Source organism: Colossoma macropomum, unplaced genomic scaffold (genome assembly GCF_904425465.1).
Source record: "Colossoma macropomum unplaced genomic scaffold, Colossoma_macropomum, whole genome shotgun sequence".
Lineage (NCBI taxonomy): Eukaryota > Metazoa > Chordata > Actinopteri > Characiformes > Serrasalmidae > Colossoma > Colossoma macropomum.
This window is the reverse complement of record NW_023494785.1, coordinates 10,151,958-10,179,569: the sequence shown is the minus strand read 5'-3', so window position 1 is coordinate 10,179,569 and position 27,612 is coordinate 10,151,958. Positions and strand designations below refer to the sequence as shown.

Below are 27,612 nucleotides of genomic sequence, written 5' to 3'. Positions count from 1 at the left end.
TTTTTTCTCCTCTGTACTTCTATAACAGCAGTTAGAAGGTCTGTCATTTGTCCAAACAAACAAAACATTTATTTTAAACATATCAGTTAATCAGCTAAGCGTGTGTATGCATGATCTGTTATACATGTGACCAAACATGTTTGGAAATATTGTAGAAAATATAATTGAATTGACTTTAAAATTCCCATCAGCGTGATTCAGGCAATATGTTTTGTGGGACCATGTCATGTTATGAACCGGTACCGCCATATTTAAACAGATAATAGTGTGAGCCGCACAATGGGCAAACGGTAATCCTCGTTTATGAATGAGCAAACATGTTACCGTCACAGTATTTGCCCTTACTGTCACAGAAAATCTGGCACTGCATTTTATCAATCTGTCCCAAAGAGATCCATTTGAGACTTTTCGGTTCAGGAGGATGAGGAGCGAAGCCACACGAAAATAGCAACACCTGAGCTTCTTGGAGCTGAGTGTTAGTTTCAGGAAGCGTGTAGGCGGGATCGCACTGGCAAAGAATGAGCCTGTGCTCAAGGAGGCGTGTGATTGGAGGAGATGGCAGCCACAGGTCTTGGGATGGTTTTAGTAATGAAGGTGGCAGAGTTATCCTGCCCACATGTTCAAACCACCCCAAACAGCATAATGTATAGTCAGCATACTTAGTTCAAGAGGTTCAGCCTCTTTTCATTATTTGCAACTTGTGGTAAAGTGAATAACATCTTACAGCATATCAATGCACTCTGCACTCTAACAACATAGTACCATTACAATACACACACACACACACACACACAAAATGGTAGATACTTGTTCAGCTCACGATTATTTATGTGTCCCCTCTAGTTTAACCATTTCCAATGACGACAATAACTACAGACACACGAGTCACAGATACATTAACCATAACTTCATTTAGGCGTGAGGCTGTAGTCAGCTTCTTGTTCACCAGCTCCTTGTTCGAATTTTCCAGTTCCACCTTAAATGGTGCAGCAGTAACAGCAGTAGCCTCAGGTGCCAGAATGTAACTGCTGCACAATTTAAGGTGGAACGGGAAAATTTGAACAAGGAGCTGGTGAATAAGACGCTGACTACAGCTTCATCAACTACCGTAATGTTAAACATAGGCCAATTCACATGTCTGACCGAGGATACTGGCTTTCACGTTACTGCAGCAAAAGGAGGCATGGCTGACGTGAATGTTTACAGGCTTTTTAAGGCTAAGAGGAGAAGTGATGGGAATATGTTTAATATTATTTAAGTCTTCATCAACATACCACGAATGCTGATAATCTTTTTTGAGTAAAGTCACTCTGCTCGACTCTGCTTGGTACAGCTGATTGTGATTTGTGGTGTTTGAAACACGTGTGTTGTCAGCAGGGAAGTTGAGTGCCCCCTGATGGACAAACTACACAGCGACAACACCAAAAGTCCTCTCCGTTTCTTTTTTAAATGTCATTTATTGGTCATTATGAACGCCGAGGCCACTTTATCTGCAACTAGCTTGTATCGGCTGATAATATCAGCACACCAATTCATCAGGCGGGATCTAGTGCCACTGCGTCAGCGTACTTTTCAAGCACCATGCTCACACAGCTCGATGAACGAAGCCTGGTTTAAGCTGATTTTGGAGATGCAGCACCAAACACAATGAAGCAGAGGACAAACTAATTATTTTGATAGACAAATAGTGAAAGGTATACAAATTATTCGTGCCTGTGCTTGTATGTGATTTGCATGCATGTGTGCTGCCTGTAGCAGCAGGAGGAGCCATGAACTCAGCAAGCAATCAGTCAAATCATCTAATCATGCTAATATGACACTGATGGAAAATGATCTCCATGCTGAAGAAGAGAGACCACCAACCTCACCTAAACAGGCCAAACTTGATTTTCATTCAGAAACAGTTCTATAAACTTTACATTTTATTCATAAAGATTTTGAGAGAGCTGTTTTTAGACCATTAATAAATTATTATTCTAAATAAACACTGAAAATGACCAGTGAGATTACTTTTTCCAGAAAGTAATGAGTGAACTTCTCCCCTGAGAAAATTACAGATTGAATTACCTGCTGTTTATCACCAAACTCCCGTCCTAACAAACATCTTCACCTTTACCAATTTTCTAGGCATTTACCAGGAAAATAACTATCTTGGACACCATATTTAGTCTCCTTGCTTGAATATCCATATTAAACACATCAGAAGAGTGAGATCTCACAGACTGACTAAAGGGGCAATTATAATAGCAGTCACAAAAAATAAAGCCGCAATTTATATTCGCAATATCAACTTTGTTTTCTATGACCGTTTAACCATGTTTAACACAAACGTCTGGATTAGTTGAAAATACAACCCACTAGAAACTCACTTGTCCTGCAGTGCTTCCATTGCCATCCAGACGAGAGAGACAAGGAAATTGTGTACAAATGTATTGCAGACGCCCCTGATAAACAAATCCAATCTGAATACAGCTGTACATTCACTGATGAAATGATGTTTCCAGTTGTTTTAAAGCTACTGAGAACAATAATACTGTAGACAAGGCCACTGCAAGGCTGTTGGAATTGCTGACCTTGTGTTACTCAATGGCAAAAGACTTTCTTGCATCAAATGCTGTACAAAACCATGTCTAATAAAATTAGACTATCGCATGAGTGATAATAAAGCTACTTAGTTAGTTCTCCACCTGTAGCAGGCTAACTGTAAAATAGACTTATGTGGCTGTGTAGGACACCACCAATAATGTGGTGGGTAATTAATTACATGCTTAAAAATAAAAGTTCCACAAAACCTTTCAGAGCAATGCCACTGAAGAACCACTTTTGATTCCCTAAAGAACTTTTCAAAAGATGTGTTAGTGTGACAAACGTTTAAAGAATCACCACATAATGTAAAGGCCCTATCAATGAAAGAGCTTCCCAAGAACTGTACATCCAAGACAAGTACCATTTAGGAGCCTGCATTTTAACGAATGTAAGAAGGTCTTTCAAATCTTAGCTTACACTGGTTAGTTTGTACCTGTACAGGTGATAACTCACAGCCCACCTAGACCCCAACTGCCCTGGGCTCTCGCTAGGTTTTGCGAACACACAGAGAAACCCCAAATCCTGATTTCCCGAAGGCTCTGTGTGCTGAAACTGCTTACATCTGCTACACATCCATCATGCAAATACCTTTTGCCCTACTCCACCACTGCTGTCTGTAAGTTCCAGGCTCCAAGACACATCCACACTCATACACACACCACTCAGGCCATTCATCATGATGCACCCACCATCAAGATGCGGATCACAGCTCCCACTCCGCGAGTTAGGAACGGAGCCTTCATCTATTATAATGGAGGGATTTGTCTTGGTTGGTCCTTCACAACTTCACAAATCTATGAGAATTTGATACAAAGGCTGACTCACCTTCATGATTTTGTTTTCTATAATAGACAAACTCTGAAGCCCTCCTTTCACCTACCGTTCAGGTTCATAGTTTAAAACACTTCTAACCTTATCATTCCTCAAGCCCACGACATTACAAGAATATTACGAGCCGGAGGATTCACTTATAACAATACCTCACAGTTTTAATAAAAGCAAAAGCCTTAGCAGGTCCTTCCCTTGGCTTAAAGACCTTGTTCATGACCCCCTGTGAATCTGCAGAATCTACAGACAGACAAGCATCTTTTTAAAAAGGCAAGGGCATAGAGGGCCCGGAGATTCAAGAACATATTCTTTTAATCAAACTCTACTGCATTCTGAGAAAAGAAGAACTTTGCTATGACTGCAACATTGTAATCGGTCTACTTCTGGCTTAAACTGCATTATGAACAGGTCACTGGACATTAACATGAACAGAAGAAGAAAACGCACACCTGATAATCATACAGGACCTGCCACTAAGACTGGATGCCCTAGAAAACCAATAATATACAGTGTAGTTGTTAAAAATTCAAAGATTTTTCTAAATTTCTACATAATTAAATCATTAACATGTAAATAAGGCCATTCAGAGTGGTTTAATGTGAAATGCACCATTCTAGAGAAGTTTGTTGAGTCGGAATTGTTCACAACAGCAGTGATAGGAACCACATATTGAAAACATTTAAAGACAAAATAATACCAATATATAAAAATTCAGAAGATATTTTTTGGTTCGCTGTTCATTTTAGGCCCTGCGATGGACTGGCGCCCTGGTCAGGGTGTGTCCTGCCTTCTGCCCAATGACAGCTGGGATAGGCTCCAGCACCCCTCCGCGACCCTGAAGGATAAGCGGTTTAGATGATGTGTGTGTGTGTGTGTGTGTGTGTGTGTGTGTGTTCATTTTGGACAGTATATAAAACACTATACTTGCATCATGGCTTTATTAGAAATTGAAAGACACCTGAATTGGTAAATGTCTCTACAAACTCAGCATTTCAGATCAGTTCTGAATGACATTTACAATCTGTGGTCCTGTAGGGTTGGGGTCCTCAAAGGTGATTTTCCTGCTCTTAACACTGCAACTAAACCTGGTAATTAACTGACGGGACTCCAGCCCTCCAGAATTTGAATTTCAGTGGAATTCCCCTTTAAAGGGGACCAGTCATGCTGTCTTCATCAACTGTACACCATGAAATACTTCAAACAAAAACACAGCAAAACAACAGAACCTACAATGCAGTATTGCTACATCTCCCAGAAATCCTCAGTGCTTTTTCAGTTGGTGGGAGGATGGCTATGACTCTGCTCGACATGAACGACCACATACAGTTCACTTAATGACTGCATCCCATAATGCAACTCATATGTAACCATGGATGCAACAGCCTGGTGCCCATGTGACCCTGAATGATGAATCAATCTGAAAATTGTCGTGGTTTTTACTTTGTTACAAACTATTTTGAGTCAATGAATGCCTGAAGACTGCAAGCAGACACTGGATATATTCCCAGGTGATGCTCTGCCAGGTCTGTAATGAGCCATTTTTAGTTCCTGCTTGTTTCTGCCTTGAGTCTAGTCTTCAGTAAGTGAAATGTATGCTCAGAGGAGTTCAGTTAGGGTGACTGATTCATCCAGTCAAGACCATTCCACGTTTTGACCCTGAAAAACTTGCAGCGTCCTGCTGCAAGGTGATGCTCCAAAAGTTCTGAGGCACTTTGCTGAATCTGAACAGTTGCAATGCTTCTGCACACTTCAGAATTCATCTTGCCGTCTGCAGTCATATCACTGATGTTTCACAGATGAAGTGCTATACTCTGGATCACAAGCAATTCCTTTTCTCCTTTCCTCATTCTTTCACTCTGGTATAGTGTGATCTTAATCTTGTTTGTCCATAAGCCTTTGTCCCAGAACTGTACTGTAGTTTTCAGTACTTTTTTATAAACCGTAACCTGGCCTTTCCATTCTAGAAGCTTATCAACAGTCTGCATCTAGCAGTAAACCCTATGGAGTCATGCTAATGTATCTTCTCTTGGTGGTAGTCTTTGATACGTCTGTACGTATGTCCTGGACAACGTTCTTAGTCTGTTTAACTGTTTGATAATACTTTACTTAAATCCTACTACAGAACAATGATATAAGCATAGCATAAACATTGTCATGACAGATTATGTTCAGTAAATACCCATTGTTAACAAGACAATTACTAGTCATGGTAAAATGACACTTACATTACTGAACAACATCTGCTAAGCAACTCATAACAGCATGTGTCATCTGCCATGGCACGCTTATGGCATGGTTATGTCATTATGTAGCAGGGTTAAAAAGAAGTGTTATCAACAGTTTTTATTCATGACTAAAAGTACCATTAAGTCATCTGCTACTTTGGTCAGTTACAGTCTGCGAAGCTGTTAAGCTCAACAGTGCATAATTACTTCTTAACAATATACCAAACAGTTGATTCTGACACTCCTAATGTTTTGGTTGCATCTGGTGTTTCAGCTTAATGAAGGACAGCAGCAGAATCTAGACGCAAATACCACATCTAGAAGCAACTCTATACTTTTTATTAGCGGCTGACAAAGAATCAACTTAGCAGTCAATGGTCCAATTACTTATGGTCCCCTGAAATGAGGCTCTGTATAACAAGGACAATGATTCCTATATGGGTCACTCAACATAGAGGTAACTATCCTTAAAGACTGTGTCTGCCGGGTCTTAATGGACCACAGCAGAAAATGACCACCAGACAGAAAAATTGATGATCGCTGACAAACCAGATTAAAATATAGTTCAGTTAATTGGTCCAAGAAAAAGGCCAGCATGAGAACTGGAAAGGAGGATGATGCACAGAGGATTTCAATGCATCAGTAAAACAAGGCACATGCCACTATACAGGCTGTCTTAAAGATTTACTCAAAATGTTATGTGACAGAAAGTATTTGGACACTTTAACAATTGGTCCAAATACATTGTCATATATTTTAACAAGTTTAACAAAATGATACTTATTCCAGAGACAAACAACTTGAGCACAACATCAAAGTGATGGGACACTCTGTGTGTGGAGAAAGCCTGGATTAGTGTAGTTCTGTTTAACACAATCCATATATTCCTAAAAGTGATAGGATGTTCACTGCACAGCTCTCAGTTTTAAATGGCAGGTTTCTCAGTCAAGTACAAAAATCATGGGCAAAGAGTGGTAGACTGCATGGTGTGACAACATTGCTTAACGCAAGGATCAAATACCTATTCTAATACCTCAAATATGCTAACCTGTTTGTAAAGACAACAACCAAATGTGTCAGTTACTGGGGTGAGGGGAAAACATATCATATTGTGAAATTTGTTTATCAGTACAGCATATATATATATATATATACACACACACACACACACACATTTATATATATATATATATATATATATATATATATATATATATATATATATATATATATATATATATACAGAGAGAGAGAGAGAGAGAGAGAGAGAGAGGTCAAGCACTGATGTTGGACAAGGAGGCCTGACAATCGCAATTGACGCTCCAATTAATCCCAAAGGTGTTCAGTGGGGTTAAGGCCAGGGCTCTGTGGAGGTTGCACTGCACAAAGACTGGAAAAAATAGTAGCCTGGTCTGATAAAGCTCGATTTCTGCTGAGGCGCAAAGATGGTAGGGTCAGAATTCGGCACCAAACAGCATGAATCCCTGGACCCAACCTCAACCCCAAGTCTTCTAATGGATACTTCCAGCATGATAATGCAGCATGCCTCAAAGCAAACGTTATCTCAAGCTGGTTTCATGAACATGACAAAGAGTTCAATGTTCTTCAGTGACTGTCCTTCCCAGTCACTGGATCTGAGTCCAGCAGAACACCTTTGGGATGTGGTAGAACAGGAAATTCGCAGTATGAACTCATGTCAACAAGGACCAGAATCTCAAATGAATGTGTCAAAAATCTTGTGGAATTCATACGATTGAGGCTGTGTTGAGAGCAAAGAGAGGCCTTGCCAGTATTAGTATAGTGTTCCTAATAAAGTGTTCAGTTAGTGTACATAATTTTTAACAATTTTCTAAGGGACCTAAAACTTGCACACTGCTGTGTGTGTCAGTAAAGCATTTATTTGCTCAAAAAAATACAATACATATAAATACTGTTCAATAATCAAATAATCAAATCTGACATTTGTCAAAATTGAGTTATACATATATAGATAATCACTTACTGATTATCATGATTGATTCTGTGGTGTAAAAAGGTATCAGAGTATTTATCTTAAAAAGGTAAAAGGTTCCTTCTTGAAAATGGCATACTAATCTGTTTCTGTCTGCATTACCCAATTCGTATAGCCGATAAATGTGGGATAATTAATCAAAATTCATGTTTTAACCATGTGCCCATGCTTAGCAATAAGTTCTTTATAGTAGCTTGGCGATTATGCCTATTTAAATTATCCTTTTTAAACAATTTAGTAAGAAGTTATAGTAGCAAAATGTTGAAAGTTCAAAGGGTAGTAACACAACTGTATTTCATTTTATTTTTTTATATAAAAACTCACTGCCAAGATACATTTTTAAGAGTTGTAACAATTTGCAATTTGCTTAGGTGCCTAAGACCTTTGCACAGAACTGTATGGATGAACAGGGGAAGTTCATCCATATATGGCAACAAACCACAGAGCGCATTTAGTCTAATTTCCGCACCGAACCATCTCAGTATGAATGATGAATAAGCTTACAGAGCCACACCCGGCTCCAATCACGCTCTCACTCCTACGCGTAGCGGCCCGGCAAGAAGACCGATTGTGAGAGGAAGTGAATGGAGGGTTGGCAGGGGGGCATTTCCCATGTTACATCAGAAAGTGAGCTGGCATGGCGGTGGCTGTGCTGGGCATTATTTGCGGGCGTGGCCTGATGCAGAGGGCCCAGCAGGGCCAGGAAGAGCTTTAGCGAGCAGATGGGAGAACCCTGCAGAGCTACAAGCCTTCATAAGCTTAGAGCCGAGCGCTCTCCACAGACTCACTACTGCGCTAACATCCACCCAATTTATTAGCAAATGACAGCCATAACATATGGATAGAACAGCATCCATGAACATTATAATATGGAAGGAACTATGAACGCATGGCTACCTAATCTGGCAGTCTATCCAGTGCTGAGACACACATCAGCAAACGCAGCTGTTAAAGTTGGTGCAAACCACGTTGGTAAAGAAAAGTTCTGAATGTTTCCAGCATGCACTCCAAAAATGTGAAAGCTGGACAAAATGTACATTATATTAACTGTCCTAATATGAATGAATATTCTAAGCTCAGGAAAGTCCAGGTTAAGTTCCACCGGTCCAGATCTGATCTTTTACCTTACCGCAGGGCATCTCCAGCAATTTCTAACAATTATCACACCAGCTAATTTGTCTCTGTGACAGATAAACAAATGGTATGACTTCAACACAAGGTCATTACCAAGGGACCACTGGCTAATATATTTACTTACATCTTGCAAAACCAACAAAAAAAAGACTAAGGCGGCTACACAATTGGCCACTTGGGAGCAAGACTGAATTCCCACCATGGAGCATAACAAAGCAAATAATCACATTAGAGGCCCAGGTCCCAAACACATCGACGAAACATGCTGTGAAAGAACCACAGCAGTTAAGTGACCGCAGTGTAAAAACACTGTATGTAACCGGCAGAATCACATTGGTTTATATATATATGGACACATTGGACAGATTTTTAGATCTGACATACCATTCACACCAACATTTGATAACATTTTAATTGCACCCCAGAAGAGCAGAATGTTTAGGTGACGACTGGCTGCTGTGCTAAAATGTTTGCATTTTATTCACTTCATTCTGCTTTTGTAACTGAAATTTGTCTAAAGTTCATTAAAATTCATTATACACGATAATAATAAATAATATTGGGTTTTATTATGTATTTTGTTAAGTGTAACACTATCATATATAGCCCAAAATATTATTAATTATTATTATATTATAGTCTTAGTTCAACTTAGCATTATAACTATTGGGATTAAATGATGGCGAGGTTATTCTGTCCCTTCCTCTCTAAAACTTATTCAGAATCACCACCTAAAGTCAAATGAATATGAATCAAATATTCGTTCATTTCTATTATTAAATAAAAACATACTAGTAATAATTTCTATATGATAGGACTGTATATTGTACTATATAGTTTACAGTATATATTGCATATTATCTTATATTGTATACATACACAGTGTGCATGATACTTAGATACAAATACATGTAAACATTTTTAATGACACTTAAGTCTCTTTTCACTGCTATTGCACAGAATTGTATAGTATTATAATTTGTACTCATATTTCATACCGTACACACATTCTGTTTACATTATTTCACATTAACTAGACATTAACTAGACAGTGCAACTCTCTGTTTCTCTGTGCACCACTTGAATCTGACATTTCGACCTGCCCTGAGGAACATCTGAATTTTGGAATCAACAAAAAAAACAAATGACTCCCAGTTAGGGCATCATAGAAAGAATAAATTACATTTTCAAGCTGCAGTGAACAGATTTTGATATTTAATAATGATAGAAAACAGTTCAGCTTCCAGTTACCTCAGACGGAGGCATCGCCCTCAGCTGGTCTCAAGAACAATTCCAGAGTCCACATTACCCTGAGACCGAGACAAGATCAGGTCCGAGATAAGACTGAGACTGGACTCAAGTACTACAACATTGCAAATAGGTATTGGTTTAAACTGTCTACCAGCTATGCTGAGGGATGCACAATGATACTGGAATCACACTGATAAATATCAATCATATCTTTAAGCAGATATTTGCTTAGAAAAATAATGGCATTGGATAGATGTTTAGATCTGACCAATGTTTCAGATTGATCTTTGATGACGTGTTTATTGTACTCAGCAGAACAGTTGTATCTCTCAACAAACAACAGTTTTAATACTCTGTATAAATGATTATGTATCATCATTGGTATCGGCATCAGCAGATTTAAACATATATACAGTAAATATCTGCATCAGTCCACTATTCCCATATCAGTGCATATCTAAGAATGCTATTGACTAATACACCATATGATACTTGGCAAACACAAGCAGCAGGGAATACATCCTTCTTTTGGTGCTGAGTAGAAACTTGTTGGGCTGCTTGTGCTGTGACAGTCTGAAAATGTGCTCAGCCTGAGGTGAGACTTTCTGCTTTATTTGATTTGCTGGTTTATTTGCTGAGATCACAGGCTATGTCTTCTCTTCATTAGTGCTTTCGCTGTAATTTCGTTTGACTGCACAGAATCACCTCAATCGACAGCACCCAATACCCTCTGGACTTAATTGGATAGATCACAGACAGTGTGCCTGGTGTATTAGCGCTCCTTATTATTGTTTCTCACATTGATTTGTTTGCTGGATGGTCCTCCGCAGTCGCTGCAAGACTGAAGTGCTAAAGTGTCCCTATCATGGAAAACTTACTTTTATGAACTAAAACAGCCTGATGGAGAATGTGGACATTGTTAAATGTTTCAAAACATACCATTCTCTCCCCAGTGCGTACAATCATATGGAAACTAAGCTGCAAAAGAAGCACATTTTGAATTCACTGATCTCACAAAAACGAATGAATCTACATATATCCACCAATTCAGCCTACAGCAGTTTACATACCATTTACAACAAAGTAATAAGTAGGGCTGGCATAATAAGTAGGGTAACAAAGTTACGTCACTACTACAGAGTATCGTCTTCCAACACTGAATTAGTCAGTCTTAGCATCCGACAGCCAGTAAGCAGTGTTTCCTCTCGATGCTTTGCAGCAGTGGCCCACCGCTGCAAAATTATTGCCGCCACTGCTTTAGAATTTTATGAAATGTCATAAAGTTGCAATTACAAAACTCTACAGAGGGCTTTTAATTTGAAACGACAGTTATAGGAAGTGGACGCACATTGTACGAACAGTCAGAGCTGAGTTGAGCCAAGTGCCGAATTAAACGGTTGTCAGTGTATTGGACTATTCAGACAGTTTTAGCAAGCTGTAGTTAGTGAACTGGCCAAATGAGCACACTGTAAGGACATTGGATCGACCTTATTTTGCAATGTTATTAAGCTGAGTTTTACATTTTATGGACTTTTGTGGACAGTAGTGGTCCGAACACAAATAAAGTGGGTCAAAAGGAGCTGTTTATCTGTTTTATTCTGTGCAAACCTGGCTACTTGCTTGTTGTAATATGTTAATGCTACACACTTAAAAATTATGGTTCCTCAAGGGTTCTTTAGTAAATGGTGCTATATAGAACCATAAACACTCAAAGAACGCTTTGAATGATTAAAGGGTTTTTTCGCATCGTTATAGGGGTCTTCAGACTGATGGAGAACGTGCTGTAGAAGCTTCTTTATAAAACCATTTTGAAAAGGGTTCTATATAGCATAAAAAAAATGGTTCGTCCATTGTAAAAAGCCTGACATTGTAACAACAGAAGAACCCTTTTTGGTGCTATATAGAACCCTTTTAAAACGGATTCTATACAGTCAAGTCACATTATTATGACCATTTCCTATTTTCGATGGCGGTCACATGTCGTGAGCTGGCTTGGTGGGTATATAAGGTGTGGAAGGCACTCTCAGCTGATTTGGGTATGAATCCATGCTTGCAGATCATGTACACCTATACATGCTGACTGTCTTCTCTGGGGCGGATGCGATCTTCCAGCAAGACAATGAGACATTATACGGCTAGAAATGTCCAACATGGGTTGGAAGAGCATGACCAAGACTGTCCAAGCACTACCCTGGCCCCCTATTTCCCCAGACTTGAACCCAATTGAGCATCTGTGGGACCACCTTGAGCGTGTTCGCTCTATGGATCCTCCCCCACGCACCCTCCAGTAGCTGTAGGATGCACTCCAGTCAGCATGGCTCCAGATGCCTGCTGACAACCTACCAGGACCTTAATGAGTCACTCCCAGCCCGTGTAGCTGCTGTCCGTGATGCACACGGTGGATACTCTGGATATTAGCTGGTAGTCATAGAAATGTGACTCGACTATATAGATGTATATAGAAACCATCTACAGGTTGGGGGGGTGGGGCTTGGCATGATCTGGCCTGTCACCGCTGCTCAAAAAACACTGATAACGTGTTTGGAACATGCCTGTTCCAAAATCAAGACTGCTGATTGGCTGTCTAAAATACTTTACGCATGCATGGTACAAATGTCAGAACTTTTTGATCCTTTGCGGTCAGTAAATATTCTCATCTCCAGCACCTTTTACTTATTTCTGGTTTGTAATTTCAAAACGGTACCAGCATCAAATCAATCAGGAATCTGCATTTAAGTCAAGGTATCGGTATTGAAATATTTTGAACAATGCCCAGCCTAAGGAGTCATAAGGAGTGTTTCTGCTTGTACTGCATTCTGAATGAGGCAAAATACATTGCGACCAATCAGAACAGAGGTATTTTACATTTACCACTTTTAAAGGGTCAGTAACAAATAGAGCCTGTTTAATTATAAGGGATGAAGAGGGGTCGGAAAGGTGGTCAGGTAAAAATGAATTATGGCTGTTTTTGCACATAAACCACACTAACATCATAAGAGGACCTGAATAAAACACAAGAATGCTACTGGACATGGGCCCTTTTATAGTCATTCTCCCCTGTGGCGCTGGAACAAGGATTAAAGGACATGTACTCGTGATCATAGAGACAGATACTGGAAGAACTCCGGGAGAGGCAAAACAACCCCAAATCCATTTAGATGATCACACCTCACGTACGTGTTCACGAATGGCTTAAAAGGCATCACCCTGGACGGCTGACTGATGAACAGCTACAGGGCAGAGAGTGAAGATGGACTGGTTTAATTTGAGCTAAGAAACCCAGGCCTGCACTAATAACAGGATTCCGCTCCCCACAGCGGCTGCTGCACGGTTCCTGGAGCTGATCAGGAGGCGGAGAGAGCCACATGGGGAGTGCTTCTGCTACTGCTGACTCCATCATACAAAAACCAGCACTCGTCGAAACTCAAATAGAGGCACACACGGCTGCATTTGAAGCTGACACTAATGGGTTGACAGATTGACGTCTCTCTCCAATCTAACAGTACTTTCTATTTTTCTCCAGAGAGCTTTCAGAGCGAGGCTTGGATTATCATGGAGCAACTTTTAGACACTTCTACACTTCCTGCACTAGATTTCCCGAAGTGCAACATGTCGGCAGCACAGAGAATATCAACAACAAGCGGAGATCAATACAATGTTCAACATGATGGGAGAATATGACCCGGGGACGTGCTGGTCTAGAAAAAGTCACGGCGGGGTGGAGGGAACAGGGGAACTCTTGTAACGAGAAAACAAAGGTGGGATGTGTCGTGGTTGTGACCACGGTCCACACCTGGTCTGAACTCTTCCAGGCTCCTGCACATGAGAGACAGATCAATGGGCTCAAACCTGAGTCATCCATACTACACACAGCGCAATGACCAGCCACTCACCTCTCTGAGGAGATAAGAGAGAGAGTAGGAGGACAGGGGAGACGGGCATCGCTGAGAGAGTTTTAGGTGCAGAATTACTCACACACCTGTGCCTGAGGCTGCCAATAGATACAATCAGGGACTTCAGAGCAATAAAACGCCAGCTGAGCTCCCTAACAGCCTGAAGGAAGGGTTTGAGGGCAAGACATCATCAGAAAATCAAGAGAGCCATAACAAATTGGGGGTGGGCAATACAATGATGCTTTATACGTATAATAACAAATTACAATAAGCTTTCATGAGCATCGTGGATAATCAGAACTTAAATAACACTGTTTCATAAAAAAGAGCATTACCTTCAAGTCGTGTCATCAATCAGTAGTCTTCATCATGCCCACATAAAGAACTCTGAATCGAAGCTGGTTTTCTCTATGGGAAAAATGAATAGCACTTTCTAACACTGTTGCCCTGTAGTAAATAAAAAATGTTCCAGAGCTGATACATTTTGCCATACGAGGATTTTTATTTTATTTTTTTTTACCAAATATCAGTTTATTCTTTAAATTACAAGATGTTTAAAGTGTAGAAATACAAATGTTGCTACATGTAAGCTAACACTGCTGCACAATGAACTGACATTATAAGACTGGCAACCTGACAAACCTCACAAACCAGCAAGCTTTGTTACAAGTGATAGTTAAGCTGCTTAGGCAGAAGTAGCCCACAGTCTGAGTAGCTGGTGTTTATGTTTTGTTTACAGTTTATTGTCAAAATGTCTTCAAGTATCCTAATGTTCTATTTTTGCCATATCACCCATATCAATCAATCAAGACATGTGTGGTGTCTGAAGGTTGCTTCACTAGTTTTGCACCAAGTTAGGAGACAAATGTAGCTAATAATCCTTATTGACATCCTTATCTATAGTATAGATAGAAGAGATAAAAAGTATAGATAAAATTCAGGCTTCAATATGGCTGCTAATAGTGTGTTTAGCTATGTGACATACTGTTAACTATAAATATGCACAAAAGTATATCATAAGGTGTCAGAAATTACAGAAGCAAGTCTGTCTGAGATTACTTAACATCTCAATGCAGTTTCAAGTAAGTGCGTGGCGATGTGGACATGCAGTTTGCATTATGCTAATTTAGGGTATAAACACTACTTGTTAAGGTCGCAATATATTTTAAATGGAAAATATGATTCTGAGCAAATCGTTTTAGCCAAAACAACCCAATAGTTTAAGTTTATATGGTGTGATTTACAATGGCTTCTAAACAGAACTTCTAATCACCACTTTGTGTGTCCTAAGCCCTCCCCCTGATTGTGATTGGACCCAATCAGCGCAGGTTTGTTCTAAAACCTACCCAGATTGGTCTTAGTCACTGCAGTTGATCTCCTTCTGACTGTGATTGGTCTTAATCACCAAGTTATTTGTCTTGAGACCTCCCCCTGACTGTGATTGGTCATAATCACTGCATCATTTGTCCTGAGACCTCACCCTGACTGTGACTGGTCCTAATCACTACGTTGTTTGTTCTGAAACCTCTCCCTGACTGCGATTGGTCCTAATCGCCACATCATTTGTCCTGAGACCTCTCCCTGACTGAGATTGGTCCACAGGTCACATGGCTGCCTGTCACAATGCATGGAAAGTGTCTTTAACACCGGCTACAGTCAGAAAGACATACACAGTTCTTTTTAAGGTCACTTGCAGTGCAGGTGTTTGCAGTAGTTTTATTTCATTAAGTTCACTGTGTAAAACATACCGCTGCATTTAGCTACATTTGCCTCATCCCTCCTGTACAAAACTAAAGATGCAAACTACATTTAAAGTAAGGGTGAAAAATGATTCAGTTTTTTAGCAGAGCACATCTGTGCAACGGAACATATTCTTCCATATTCTTCTAAACAAGCAGGCCTTGGCTTCTCACTCCCACGCTGCTCAACATCAGTGTCAAGATGGCAGCACCTTATTTTGGACCTAATGCCACACCAACCACAGGACAAATCGTGCCTACTCGTAACAAGAATCAGATTAGAAATCAATGCAGAGGCTCTCATTTTCAAATGTTCCTCCTCCCTCCCACCCACCCAAACACCCACTCTCAGAACGACGGCCTCAGCTGACATCACCCTTCCCTTCGGTGCTGCTTCAATCAGTGGGCTGGAGCGAGTGGGAGCTGAGTGACTCTCCCTCACCCGCTGCGCCCAGCCCAGTCAGCAGAGCGCTGTAGGTTGACCGCTCATCCACTCACCCTTGCACTCCCACTTCACACGTTCTGCGCTCTGTGGGAGTGGGTGGGGTGTGCACACACACACACACACACACACACACACACACACACACACACACACACGGCAGGCAGAGTTCTTCTTTACAGATAAAGTCCATCGTGCAAAAGTCCATTGCACAAAAGACTATCACAAATGCTCACTGTACAAAAGTCAAACACACAGGAATCCCTTTGAACACCCTCCACCCCTCAAACTTTTTTCACAAAATAATAAAAGCCTAATCCTCAGAGCCTCAGAAACAGAATAAAATATCAGTCAGTTTGCTCTGGGCAGAACCAATATTTAAACATTTCTGTTCTTCTGCTCCAACCCAATATAAATGTTTCTAAACCACCTAAAACAACTAAACAAAAATAGTAGGTTTGGAAAAGACCTGGAACGTAAATCGGCAGCATGCTCCAAAAAGAAGCAAATAAATATCCCATAATTTACCCGGGGTTGTTATGATCAAAATATGCTCAAATGTACGTAGCAAATTAAAAAAATCCCTTGACATATTAGCTGCTTAAATGTCTACTTATGTGTCATGATTTTGAATCACAAACATACAACATACATGTCAGTTAGTGTGGCAAAAACATTTGGGAGTTTGGGTTAAAGATATGAACAATATGCTTGTGGGCTACGATGAACAATAAAAAATAATGTTATTAACAAGTTACAGGGCATTCCAATTAATGTTTCTGTTCCAAAACAGTTAATTATGATTACATTTTTTTTCTGGTTTTGTTTTTTTGTTTTCTGAACTGGTTCTGAGTCCTGCTTTTAATTTCATAAAGAGTTCCATAAATACATTTTTCTAAGTTCAAACCCTTTTGACCACCATCCTACATTCAAGATCACCCATTTTATCCCATTTTCACTATTCAAATATCTGCATTTGTAAACAAACTGTATACAAAAAGAAAATAGTTTATTTTATAATTTTATCTATGAGCAATTTGACCTACTAGCAGCTGACCTAAGGAATAATAACTCACTTTTTTAGTAATTAGAAGTTAGATATTTTTTTTTATTATTATTATTTATTTTATTACTTCCATATCTGGTGCTACCATTTCAACTGACAATACCTGCTGCTGGCATCTTAACATTCTCTGCAGTTTAACAATGCATCAGTCAGCCTGAACCATTTCTGTGGAATTATCATTAATAAAAAACATGTCTTTCTAACTCAAAAAACAAAATAAATTATTATAATGAAATGAAGACTTAAAAACGTGGAACCTGGCAGTGAAAGATGTTGATATTGAGGTACTGTGGTATTTCAATTTGTACTACAATTTGGAATAAAAAGTCACATTACACTGTGAAATAGGAAAGGATATTATCCAAAATAGGACAATACTATCCAGTTAAAACTTAATAGTATTATCCTACTTCCAGCTTTGGAGAACAGCAGACTAATTGTATGCCAAGGTATTTTCGCTCAAATTCTAATTACAAGAATATTTTTGAATGCAGACAAACTAGAAGTAGAATTTGCAAAGGAGATTCCCATTCAGAGAAATTTTGTGAAGACAGAGAAATTAGAATTTTTAGCGAAGATTCCAACTGCAATTCCAAACTTTGGGAATGTGCTATGAGCTAATCTGTTCTTACAAGTGGTTCTTCAAGAGACCCTGTATCTTTTAATTATTGAATTCACACATCTCACTAAGGCTTGTGTTCTTCCTCCTCGTAGATCAGCGCGCTCTGACCGATTAACATCAGTGCGCACAGACACAGACATGAAGGAGCGAGACCGACACCCAACCTGACAAACAAACGATCTGCATGCGGCGTTATCAATCACCATTTGGCAAGAGTGTTTTTCCGCCGGCCTCTGACATCTTAACTCGAGTTCTTTTATCACTCTGTTAATTGGGCCCTGAATGAGGAATCAATCGGATCCATTGACCTCTTTCACAGCTCGCTGCTTTGACCCACCGCTGCTCATGACCTTTACACTCAAAGGCAGGACATCAGCAAACAGGACACATCGGTGACCTTTCTGCGGCTAATGCTGAGGAGCGTGCACCCTTTAAACTCCTCCTGAAACACTCTCTCCCACCTCACCGAGCACAACATCTCATCACAATGTATCATGAACACAGCATCTCTCTCCATGGGTCACAGCACAAATCCATTCTTTTCTCAGCAGAGAAAAACAGGAGAGGCATCATTGCTCGGAGAAGAGGAAACGAAAAGCAGGTCTGTTTTTCCTAAAGCAGATGGGGACGGGGTGATCTAGTTTTTGGATGATCTGTGATGGAAATGTACACACAGCACGGATATGCGCATTCTAATTATGATCTTACCTAACACAGTGTTGGCATTACATTCTGAGACTGTCCGTGGCCCCATTCACACTTGGTATTAATACGTTATTTGTCATAATATGTAATATTCTGTGGTGCAGTTTTACATCCTTCAGTATCATTAGTTTGACAATTCACAAATTTGTATCTTTTTACATTTTTAATCTGTTTAGATTCTATCACTACACTACTCAGCATGCATTACGCAAATACATCACACAACCATTGGGAACCTGTGGTGTCAACCAGTCCTCACTGCCAGCCTAACCACTGGTTTACAGGTTAATAAACGTAGCCAAGCTAGCATTAGACTCTTACCTCTGAACGGTATTGTAAAGAAATTTACTTCTCTTTCTCGCACAAACCCTTTCAGCTGGAGAAAAGAAGCCAAACTGAGATACAATATCTGGCTATCTAGCTAACTTTAGCATTCAGCTTGTTCTCCTAATCTGTCATTTAAGTAATCCTCCGTTCTCTCCAAGGTATCTATGACTTGAAGATAGTTACTACAGTCAACTAAAAGCCCGCCCTGAAAATCAACCCCAAAGCAGCTGTGGTTTTTTAAACATTTTCCCAATAATCAAGATCAGATCGAGATCATCAGGGGCTGGGGTTCCCAATTCCAGTCATGGCGACATCATGCTTTGCACGTTTTTGTGTTTTCCATACTCTACACACCTGACCAAGCTATATGATTATCCCAAAAAAATATAAGAATATAAGAATATATATATAAGAATGTTTTGGCCAAAGACCTTTTAAAACGATCATAAAACAATGTCACAGTCATCAGACAAAGTATTCATAACCATTTTATATAATAACTTTCTGTGAGGGAGCTCTTGAGACATTATGTCTTCAGATGTCTGGTTCATATCACCACCACAGTGAACAATTCTGACTCTAGCGAGGAGAATTTCATATCATGCAATTCTAAATGACGATCTTCATGCGGGAACGATTTAATTACACAGAAATTTTGAAAATTGGTTGAAATTTCCCTTTAAAGTAGCTGATTCCACTAATTACAAGGAGTTTCTGGATACTTTTGGACATACAGGCAATGTGTGCGTAAAGAGTTTTTTACAACGCCTTTGAATGCGTCTCAGCTTTTAGAATCAAAACGATCCATTTTATAACCATAAGAATGTTAATGTGAGCCTCTGAAGAAATCAACTCCCAAAATATGCGCACCGTATGCGGGTCACCGTCACAGTCAGCTCCACACTGACACTAGATTCAGTCCAGTTTCACTGTAGAACTGAAACAGGCCAGTCAGTTGTATTGATTGTGCACCATGCGTAAAGGAAGAAGGCATTAACTCCTGTCTTGTCACATCTCTATGGGAATCTGACTCGCTGAGAGAAAATTACTGGGCCGTATCTGAAACTCACTGCTCTTCCCCAAATAGAAAGCCTGATTCCATCTGCTGCTTGTCCAGAAGATACTGTTTAGGGGAAATCAGGCTGAGGGAGACAGCAAAGCTGATGCAAACAAAATAGCACTAAAAATAGCAAAGCACTGTTTTCAGGACACTCGTGACAAGTAACATACTTTAAATGAATGTCCACAGTATCAGTCTGATCAGAAATTAAGCCATCGTGTGCAGTTCTTATCACACATTTTCTTATCAGCACTTTTATAAACAAATATGACAAGCTTCTGCTCCCATTTCACTGGTCTTAGTGGTCTATCCAAAATGAGTCATCTAGTGCCAAAAGTTTTGCAACCAGCAGTGGCCAGGCCACATCAGTATTCAAAGACTGATGAGAAGTCAATTTGGGAAGAAAATAAATAAAATAAAGCTCTTCTATTCCAGACTAGGCTATTGATATTCAGGAACATCTGGGATATCAATTAGGAGGAGTGCACCAGTGCATAAGGTCTTTGAATGTTAAGGCAAAACCAACACGAGAGTCGGACAGCAATTCAAATACCCTGAGTGACCACGGTTGAGCTTTCTAACACATAAAAATAAGAGAAAAATGATTGTGGGGTGAAAAAACTACAATAACAAATCCTTTGAGTGAAACACACCTTGATTACTTTCAAATCAGTACAAAAACAAAACAAAAAACACAAGTTATCCAGTAAGCGACCCACAGGCCACAAAAAACATCAGACTGTATAATATGACAGACGTAGTTGGCCCCAAACCCACATGCACTGATTACCAGAATTATAAATATGATACATACAGCTTAACTGCGAGAAAAAAAGTTGAACCAATTTTCTGCATAATTGAATCATTAAGATATAAACAAAGTCATTCAGAGTAGTATGATGTTAAACGCTTTGTTCCAAAACAACAATCAGAACTGTTCACAGTGGTGGTCATGGAAACGAGACATCTAAAGAAATGTACTACTACTTTTTCCAGATCTATCACTATTTTTACCTTCATCAGCATTTCATATAAAAACTCCAAAGACATGTAGGTTAACTGATGGTTTTGGATAGTAAGTAAGATGCTTATATCTGTTTCTCTATGATGAACTATTTTGACTATTATGACTTTGTTTACATCTCAATAACTAATTTATTTAGTCATTTTGAAAAATCAGTGGAACTCTCCTTTAAAAGATGAAGTGTAATGTACTATGTGAGCTTTGGTGCACTAATATAAACAGTACCTAATTAATGTAATATATAATTAGATATCAGAAGTAAGTACACACGGGACAACAGTGCATAGATTATAGTGCATGTTCAGAATATTGGCCATACTTTTCCTAAATGAGGTGTAAAACAGGGCAGCCAATCAGATCAGAGATCATTTATGCAGATCAGTTTAAAAGGTGCAGTAACAAAAACAGCCTGTTTAATTTCAGGGGATGAAGACAAGTTGGGAAATGGTCATATAGAAACATAGCGCATGAACATCATAAGTGGACCTTAGGGGAGGAAAAAAAAGAAAAAAGAAAAATAAATAGAAAAAAAGGTCAAATCTGGGCCCTTTAATACACCCACAATACATATAATGGTTCATTTTATAGAAGAAAAAGTTTCATTTAAGTATAGCAGCCTATGGCCAAGACCACTAGTCAAGTCCTGTTGGTTACCACTAACACAGCTCAGTGGGTGACAGAAACCTATAGAGAGGAATTTGTGCCAAATTGAAAAGCAATCACTTCAGTGGAAAAACATGAAATGCAACACATATATCATTACCTTCTCATTATGACATGAAGAATATGGGCCAAAATGAAAAACAAAACCTCTATTACCTGTTCTAATGTCGCTGGACCTCTTCACTGAAAACACAATGCCTGAGGATTTGCTTTTTAAAAATGAAATGCTGTATTTGTGTCAGAATTTAATACCGTCCACACTGATGGCTATATTGCTTTCCACTGTGCTGTACTTAAACAATGTTAAATCAGCATAATGGATGTTTTACTTTTCATATTGGCACGTTTTCCACGTTACTGTTTAAACACAATCTCACATGTGAAATGCATTTTAATGAAGCATATATATTCAAAGTACAAAAAAAAAGTCAAGTGACATCAAAACCTCTGTAACAGGGGCTTTACTTCTCATTTATTTTCAGTATGTCACCTGTGGAAAAGTAATGCCACACTGTATTCCACTGTTTTCACTGTTATGAGTGCACTTCAATAAGGAAAACTGATTTAAAAGATTGCACAGTGGAAAGGAATACAGCAATGCCTTCATTACATTTCAGGATGGACTGTACTCAGTTCTGACACAGATTCAGTGCTTGATTTTTTTAAGCAAATTCTCTGACTTTTTTTCTGTAAATAATGAAGACGACATCAGAGATCAACATGATTACAGTGTAATAAAGTTTATGTTTTTCATTTTTGGCCTGTATTCTGCCCGTCACGATGGAAAATAAATGTCATGTGTGCATTGCATTTCACGTTTTTTCCACTGTAGTGACGGCTTTTCAATTTGGCACGAATTCCTCTCCATAGGGAGAAGGTTCACAGAGGCTGCATCCCAAACTGTATACTACCACACTAGATAGTATGTCAAAATAGTACACCCCCAGTAGAGGCCCAATCATTAGCGTATTATGTGTAGTGCAGTAGTATGTGCTTTTGGACGCAGCAACATTGTTTACGTGAAGATGATAAAACTTTTGCTTCGTTTGCGCCTGCGAATCGATTCACTTCTGAATCGTCCAAAAAGAACCGACTCCCTGGTGAATCGTCCATTTCTGTTTCTCACTGCACACAGCTCTAATTTCAAAACAACGTGCCAGGAGTGGCTCAGCTACACTTAGCAGTTCCTACACATGCTTCTGAATAACTCACTCGCAGGTACTGAGGATATGAAATGTTCTCAGTATGTTAACTGTCTGCTGACAGAGATGATAACAGTGACACTCATGTTTGTGTAAAGCTTCTTCAGTAAACAAACTGCCTGAGCAGCACATTCGCGTCTTATTGAGCAGCGCGGATAAACCCGAGGCAGCCCCTCGGTACCTGAACTCACAGGCAAAATGTAGGGAAAATAAAACGTTCACGTTTATAAGCTCAGCTGGAGAAGCAGCCATGAAACTGTCACACTCACCTCTCTCAGGGTCGGGCGGCATGAGCACGACAGGCCTGCGCACTTGCCCGATTAATATAGATAAAGATTCAGCTGTTGGATTCAAATGCTGCTGATTTTACACACGCCTTATATCGTATTACCTATTTAAGCTAAAGTGTCCTCGGAGCGTTGTTCATGTTGGAGAGAACGGGCGGTGGAGGGCAGGATTATGTTCAGGCGCTCTGCTGGACGCCCTCCGCGGCGGCGTGGTTTCAGCGTGTTTACAGGGGGATGATGGCGGCGTCCAGCAGCAGATCTCAGGTGTTGTCGCTGTACCGGAGACTTCTGAAGGAGAGCAGGAACTTCCCCTCCTATAATTACAGGTACAGATGAAGACGGAGTGTTTCTGATTCGAGGCAGCGAGGCGAGGATTCGCAGCTTTCCTCACTGACAGCGAACACGCACAACGAGGCTGAAGTTGGCTTCTTATCCTCCAGAGTCTTGTTCGAATTGTCCCGGTCCACCTTAAATGGTGCAGCAGTTATATTCTGGCTCCTGAGGCGCGAGAATGTAATTGCTGCACCTTTTAAGGTGGAACGGGAGAATTCGAACAAGAAGCTGGAGGATAGGAAAACTTTATATTTATTATTATTATTATTGTTATTATTATTATTATTATTATTATTATTATTATTGTCGATATTATTAAAATTATATATTTTTAATGTTCATGTATCAACACATACACAAGTAAGTAAGGGGTAGCAACTCTGTAAAACAGTTTCTCCACCCTGGTCCTGGAGGCCCACTGCCCTGCTTTTTTTTAGTGCTTTTCCTGCTTAACATACCCACTTTAACTTAATAATGGGCTGAGTAGTGAGATCAGGTGTGTTGGGAGCTGGAAAAACCACTAAAAAGTGCAAGACAGTGGGTCTCCAGGACCTGGGTTAATAAACACTGATTTAAAACAGATGCCAGGGGCTTAAAAATCAGCATACTAAAATATTAGTTAACAATCTCATGGCACACGTTCAACAAATTAGGTGCTAATTTGTTACAACAAAAATGCAGAGCAACCATATAGTGATGAAATTCAGCAAAGAAGGAGACATAGACCGTCTAAAGACATAGACAGGTCCGTTTACATTTGTGGATGAAAAATTGGACATAAGAATAACGATGTTCATAAAGAGGGTCATACACAGGTCACTAGAATGATCAAAAAACACTGAAATGCAGGCGGGAAGTGAATTTCCGCTTTGTGACAGCAGCACTGACTTTAGCTCAGGTGCTTTTGTGTAGAGCTTGTAACAGCATGATGTTGTCTTTTTCATTTATGGAATATGAAAGTGATGTGTATAATCGAAACATAGTGTCAACAATAAAAAACATAAACCAAAACCATGTAAGTTCATCACAGTTGACAAAAATAACATAATATTGCTTGAAGGAAAAAGAATTACAAGGAGAAAGGAGGGGGACAGCCCTTTTGTCAGGAGCATGATAACATTTTTGTAAAGTTAGAATCGTTAATTAAGTTATATAGTTTTAAAGTACTTTTTCATTCCCTTGATTTTGAAAAGAGTCTTAAATACGCACTGTGTTTTAAACACAGTGAACAGTGGGAGAGTTAAGCAATGCATTTTCTGTAAAGCAGCTTTACTGAAGCTGCTTTTCACTAATAAGCGAACTGAATGCGGGACTTTCAAGATCGGGGAAAACCCTCCAAGAGCGTGAAGTAGGGGCACTGAGAGGAATCAAGACTCAGAATGGAAAAAAAACTCTAAATACTAGAGATGTAATTATGAGTATTGATGGGTAGCAGAATCGGCTTGAGGCATGTCTATGCGACCTGGTCAAATTATGTTTTTGTTGATTTGGTAAGTGAAAATAAGCAAACACATCCTCTACACAAAACACCTCTACACATTTCAGTTCCCAATTACTGTTTATTTGCTGAATTCAACATATTGAAAGAGAAAAATCAGAAGCTTAAAGTTTGGCCTGTGCAAAAGTTATGACAATTTACATTGTATGTTTTATTTTTCTCCAGTATGTTAAACTTGGCAAATAAATAGAAATTGTGCACTACAATTGAGAGAAAAATGGCATATTTAAACACATTCCCTGTATAAGATGTGTTAACTTTTCGCAGGGGTGTCCAGTCTTTTCCGCAGAGGGCCAGTGTGGCTGCAGGTTTTCACTCCACACAAGCTGGAGCACACTTGATTCTACTTGTTTAAATAGTTGGTCTTAGTCTTCAAACATTTTATCAGGTGATCTCCTGCTTTGTTGGAGTGAAAACACTGGCCCTCTGTGGATACGATTGGACACCCGTGACTTAGAACATCAACAAAATATGTAGTTTTTCCAGAGCTGTTAAAACTTTTGCATGTCACTGTATGTGGATGTAAGGAGACATCACAGTACAGCGTAGAATAAAACCACATAATAATGCACTATGATACACTGTAGCTCCATGTGCAGACTATTGCACTTACTATTACACTGTACTGCAATATGTACAGTGTACCATAAAATAAGTTTTAACAAAAAGTTTGGTGTGCTTGAGCAGGGAAATCGCCAAACTGTTCTCAACCCGTAAAGTGTATTTTTAATGTGCACTCATGTTGATGTAAGACAAAATAGTCCCCAGAGAAAACTTAATGTTTTAGGTTTACCACTGTTTTTTCCCTTATCAATCTTCCATATATAAACTTAGTAGACATGTATAGGTTCACTGGTGGTTTTTGACCTTCCTCTGAACTGCAGAAAGCAGTATCATTAGTGTAATTATTATAGGCTAAAGTGAAATTGTCTAAATCTTCCTCACGGTTTTTGAAAGTGAGGGTAACTATATCTTATTACGTTTATTTTGTGGCATTGGAGATGTTAGCCTTTTATCCTGCCTTATTAGAAGAAAAATAAATGTGGGGCTACAATAAACTGACTGTGTTTGGACTTAACCTGTCAGTCTATACAGCTTTATTTTTTACCCCATTGACAGTCAGTCTTGTGTCTGCTAACTAGATTCACGTAAAAGTGCATAAAGATTCTCAGGTGAATTTTCGTTGTAGAGCGAGTGATGTGCTGCTGTGTTTTGGTTCCAATTAAAAATAGGAAAAGGGGACACATCTGTTACAGTAGAACAGCTAAGGCACAACTAAAGCATCAAATGCCCTCACATTAGCTGTGTTCAGTCTCCTGGTCGTCTCCTGATCGTCTCAGCAACTTTATTTTTGGCTCTATTCACAATTTGTTGTCCCAAGGCATGTTTCCTGTAGGCGCCCCCTCCTCTTTCAGTGACACTACTGGGCCTCTGCATCATTTTGGTTCTTAAAAGCCTGAATCAGTAAGAAGTGTCTGAGAGTGCACCTGTACTGGCACAGTCAAGAGAACCAATGAATGGACATGTTTAGAGTGTGCCTTTCTAATAGAAGCAGATTAAGTTAATCAAGAGAGCTTTATCGTCCCAACTATGTTCCTCCAGGGTGCAGCATTCAGGATGGGGCAGTGTTTACTGCAGAGCACTGTACAAGTGACCAAGACCTAGACTGCGCATAGTGCAAATAAACAACAGTGCAGTACAGTGCTAATTAAGTTTAATAAGTACACAACAGTTCAAAACTACTCAAAACCGCAAAACAAATACAGTGTGATAAGTCCACAGGACACAGCGATGTGTAATAAATGGTAGAATGTATAAGAACATGTAGTGCAGCGGAGTGGTTAGTCAGTGCCCTGCTCTAAAACTGTCTGTACATCAGCCACACATGCCTTTGAAAGTCCTGGCAAAGTAGAAGTTTCACTCAAGGCTGCTTTGGGCATTGTACCAGAGTAGTTGTTCTAAATGTTGCTACACCAAAAGGGCTGTGTTTGAACGGCCATCTCAGCACCCTGATTTGCATGAAAGTACATGATGTACCAGCTTAGGTTTCTTTAGCGCTCATTCCTTTTTTTTAAGGAGATTTCTGAGAGCACACGTTTACTAGTTCAGTCAGGAGCTATAGAGTGGACTTAGCATAAATGGTAACAGTTCATATAACTGTAGTGAAAGTGTTCTTGTTACAGACAATAATAGAGATAATATAATATGAAATATTAGTTATTAGTTTCAGCAGATTTGGTTCGTGTTCATTGACTGTTGAGGAGTAGAGAAATGTGGTTCTGCTGATGATGAATGCTGCATTTCAGAGGATAGTCCTTTCTTAGATTATAGTCTTAAAAGGAGCATAGTACAGACGTCTTTATCGCACTTTCAATACTCTTTCTGTCATTTAGGATGGTTTTAGCAGAGCGATGCTTTCTTGCAACATCCACTACATTTGGAATTCATGCATTAGTACTAATTAGTAGAGAACGTGGGAAAATAGTACATACTAAAAAACATTGAAGTAGGTGTTCCTGTTGTATCTGTTAGTTCTCATAGATCAAGGTTGGGTACGTCTCGTCCTGGAGGGCCAGAGTGCTGCGAAGTTTGGTGATTTTGTTGCTCAGCTGTTAAACATGGTAATTAACTGATGAGTTGAATCAGGTGTTTGAGCAGAAACTGTGCAGGACTCTGACCTCTCAGGACTGGAGTTCTCCACCTGTTTCATAGATGA

General features: G+C 39.5%; 2 protein-coding genes across 3 annotated transcripts in view; one reads left to right on the top strand and one right to left on the bottom strand.

Annotated features, from left to right (window-relative positions):
* Positions 1-23,159, bottom strand: part of fars2 (phenylalanyl-tRNA synthetase 2, mitochondrial) — a 177,371-nt gene extending 154,212 nt beyond the window's left edge. Inside the window, exon 1 of one of the 2 annotated variants that reach the window (XM_036582599.1) lies at positions 23,048-23,159. The gene's annotated coding sequence lies outside the window, so the exon portion shown is untranslated. Of the gene's footprint in view, positions 1-14,263; positions 14,285-23,047 lie in introns of those variants that run through there. The other variant, XM_036582607.1, reaches the window with a different exon arrangement.
* A 105-nt stretch (positions 23,160-23,264) lies between these two features.
* LOC118816105 (LYR motif-containing protein 4B) overlaps positions 23,265-27,612 on the top strand; it is a 74,261-nt gene continuing 69,913 nt past the window's right edge. The window contains exon 1 of the mRNA XM_036582618.1: positions 23,265-23,391. Within this exon, the coding sequence (XP_036438511.1) occupies positions 23,300-23,391 (92 nt within the window). The 5' untranslated portion in view covers positions 23,265-23,299. The remainder of the gene's footprint in view (positions 23,392-27,612) is intronic.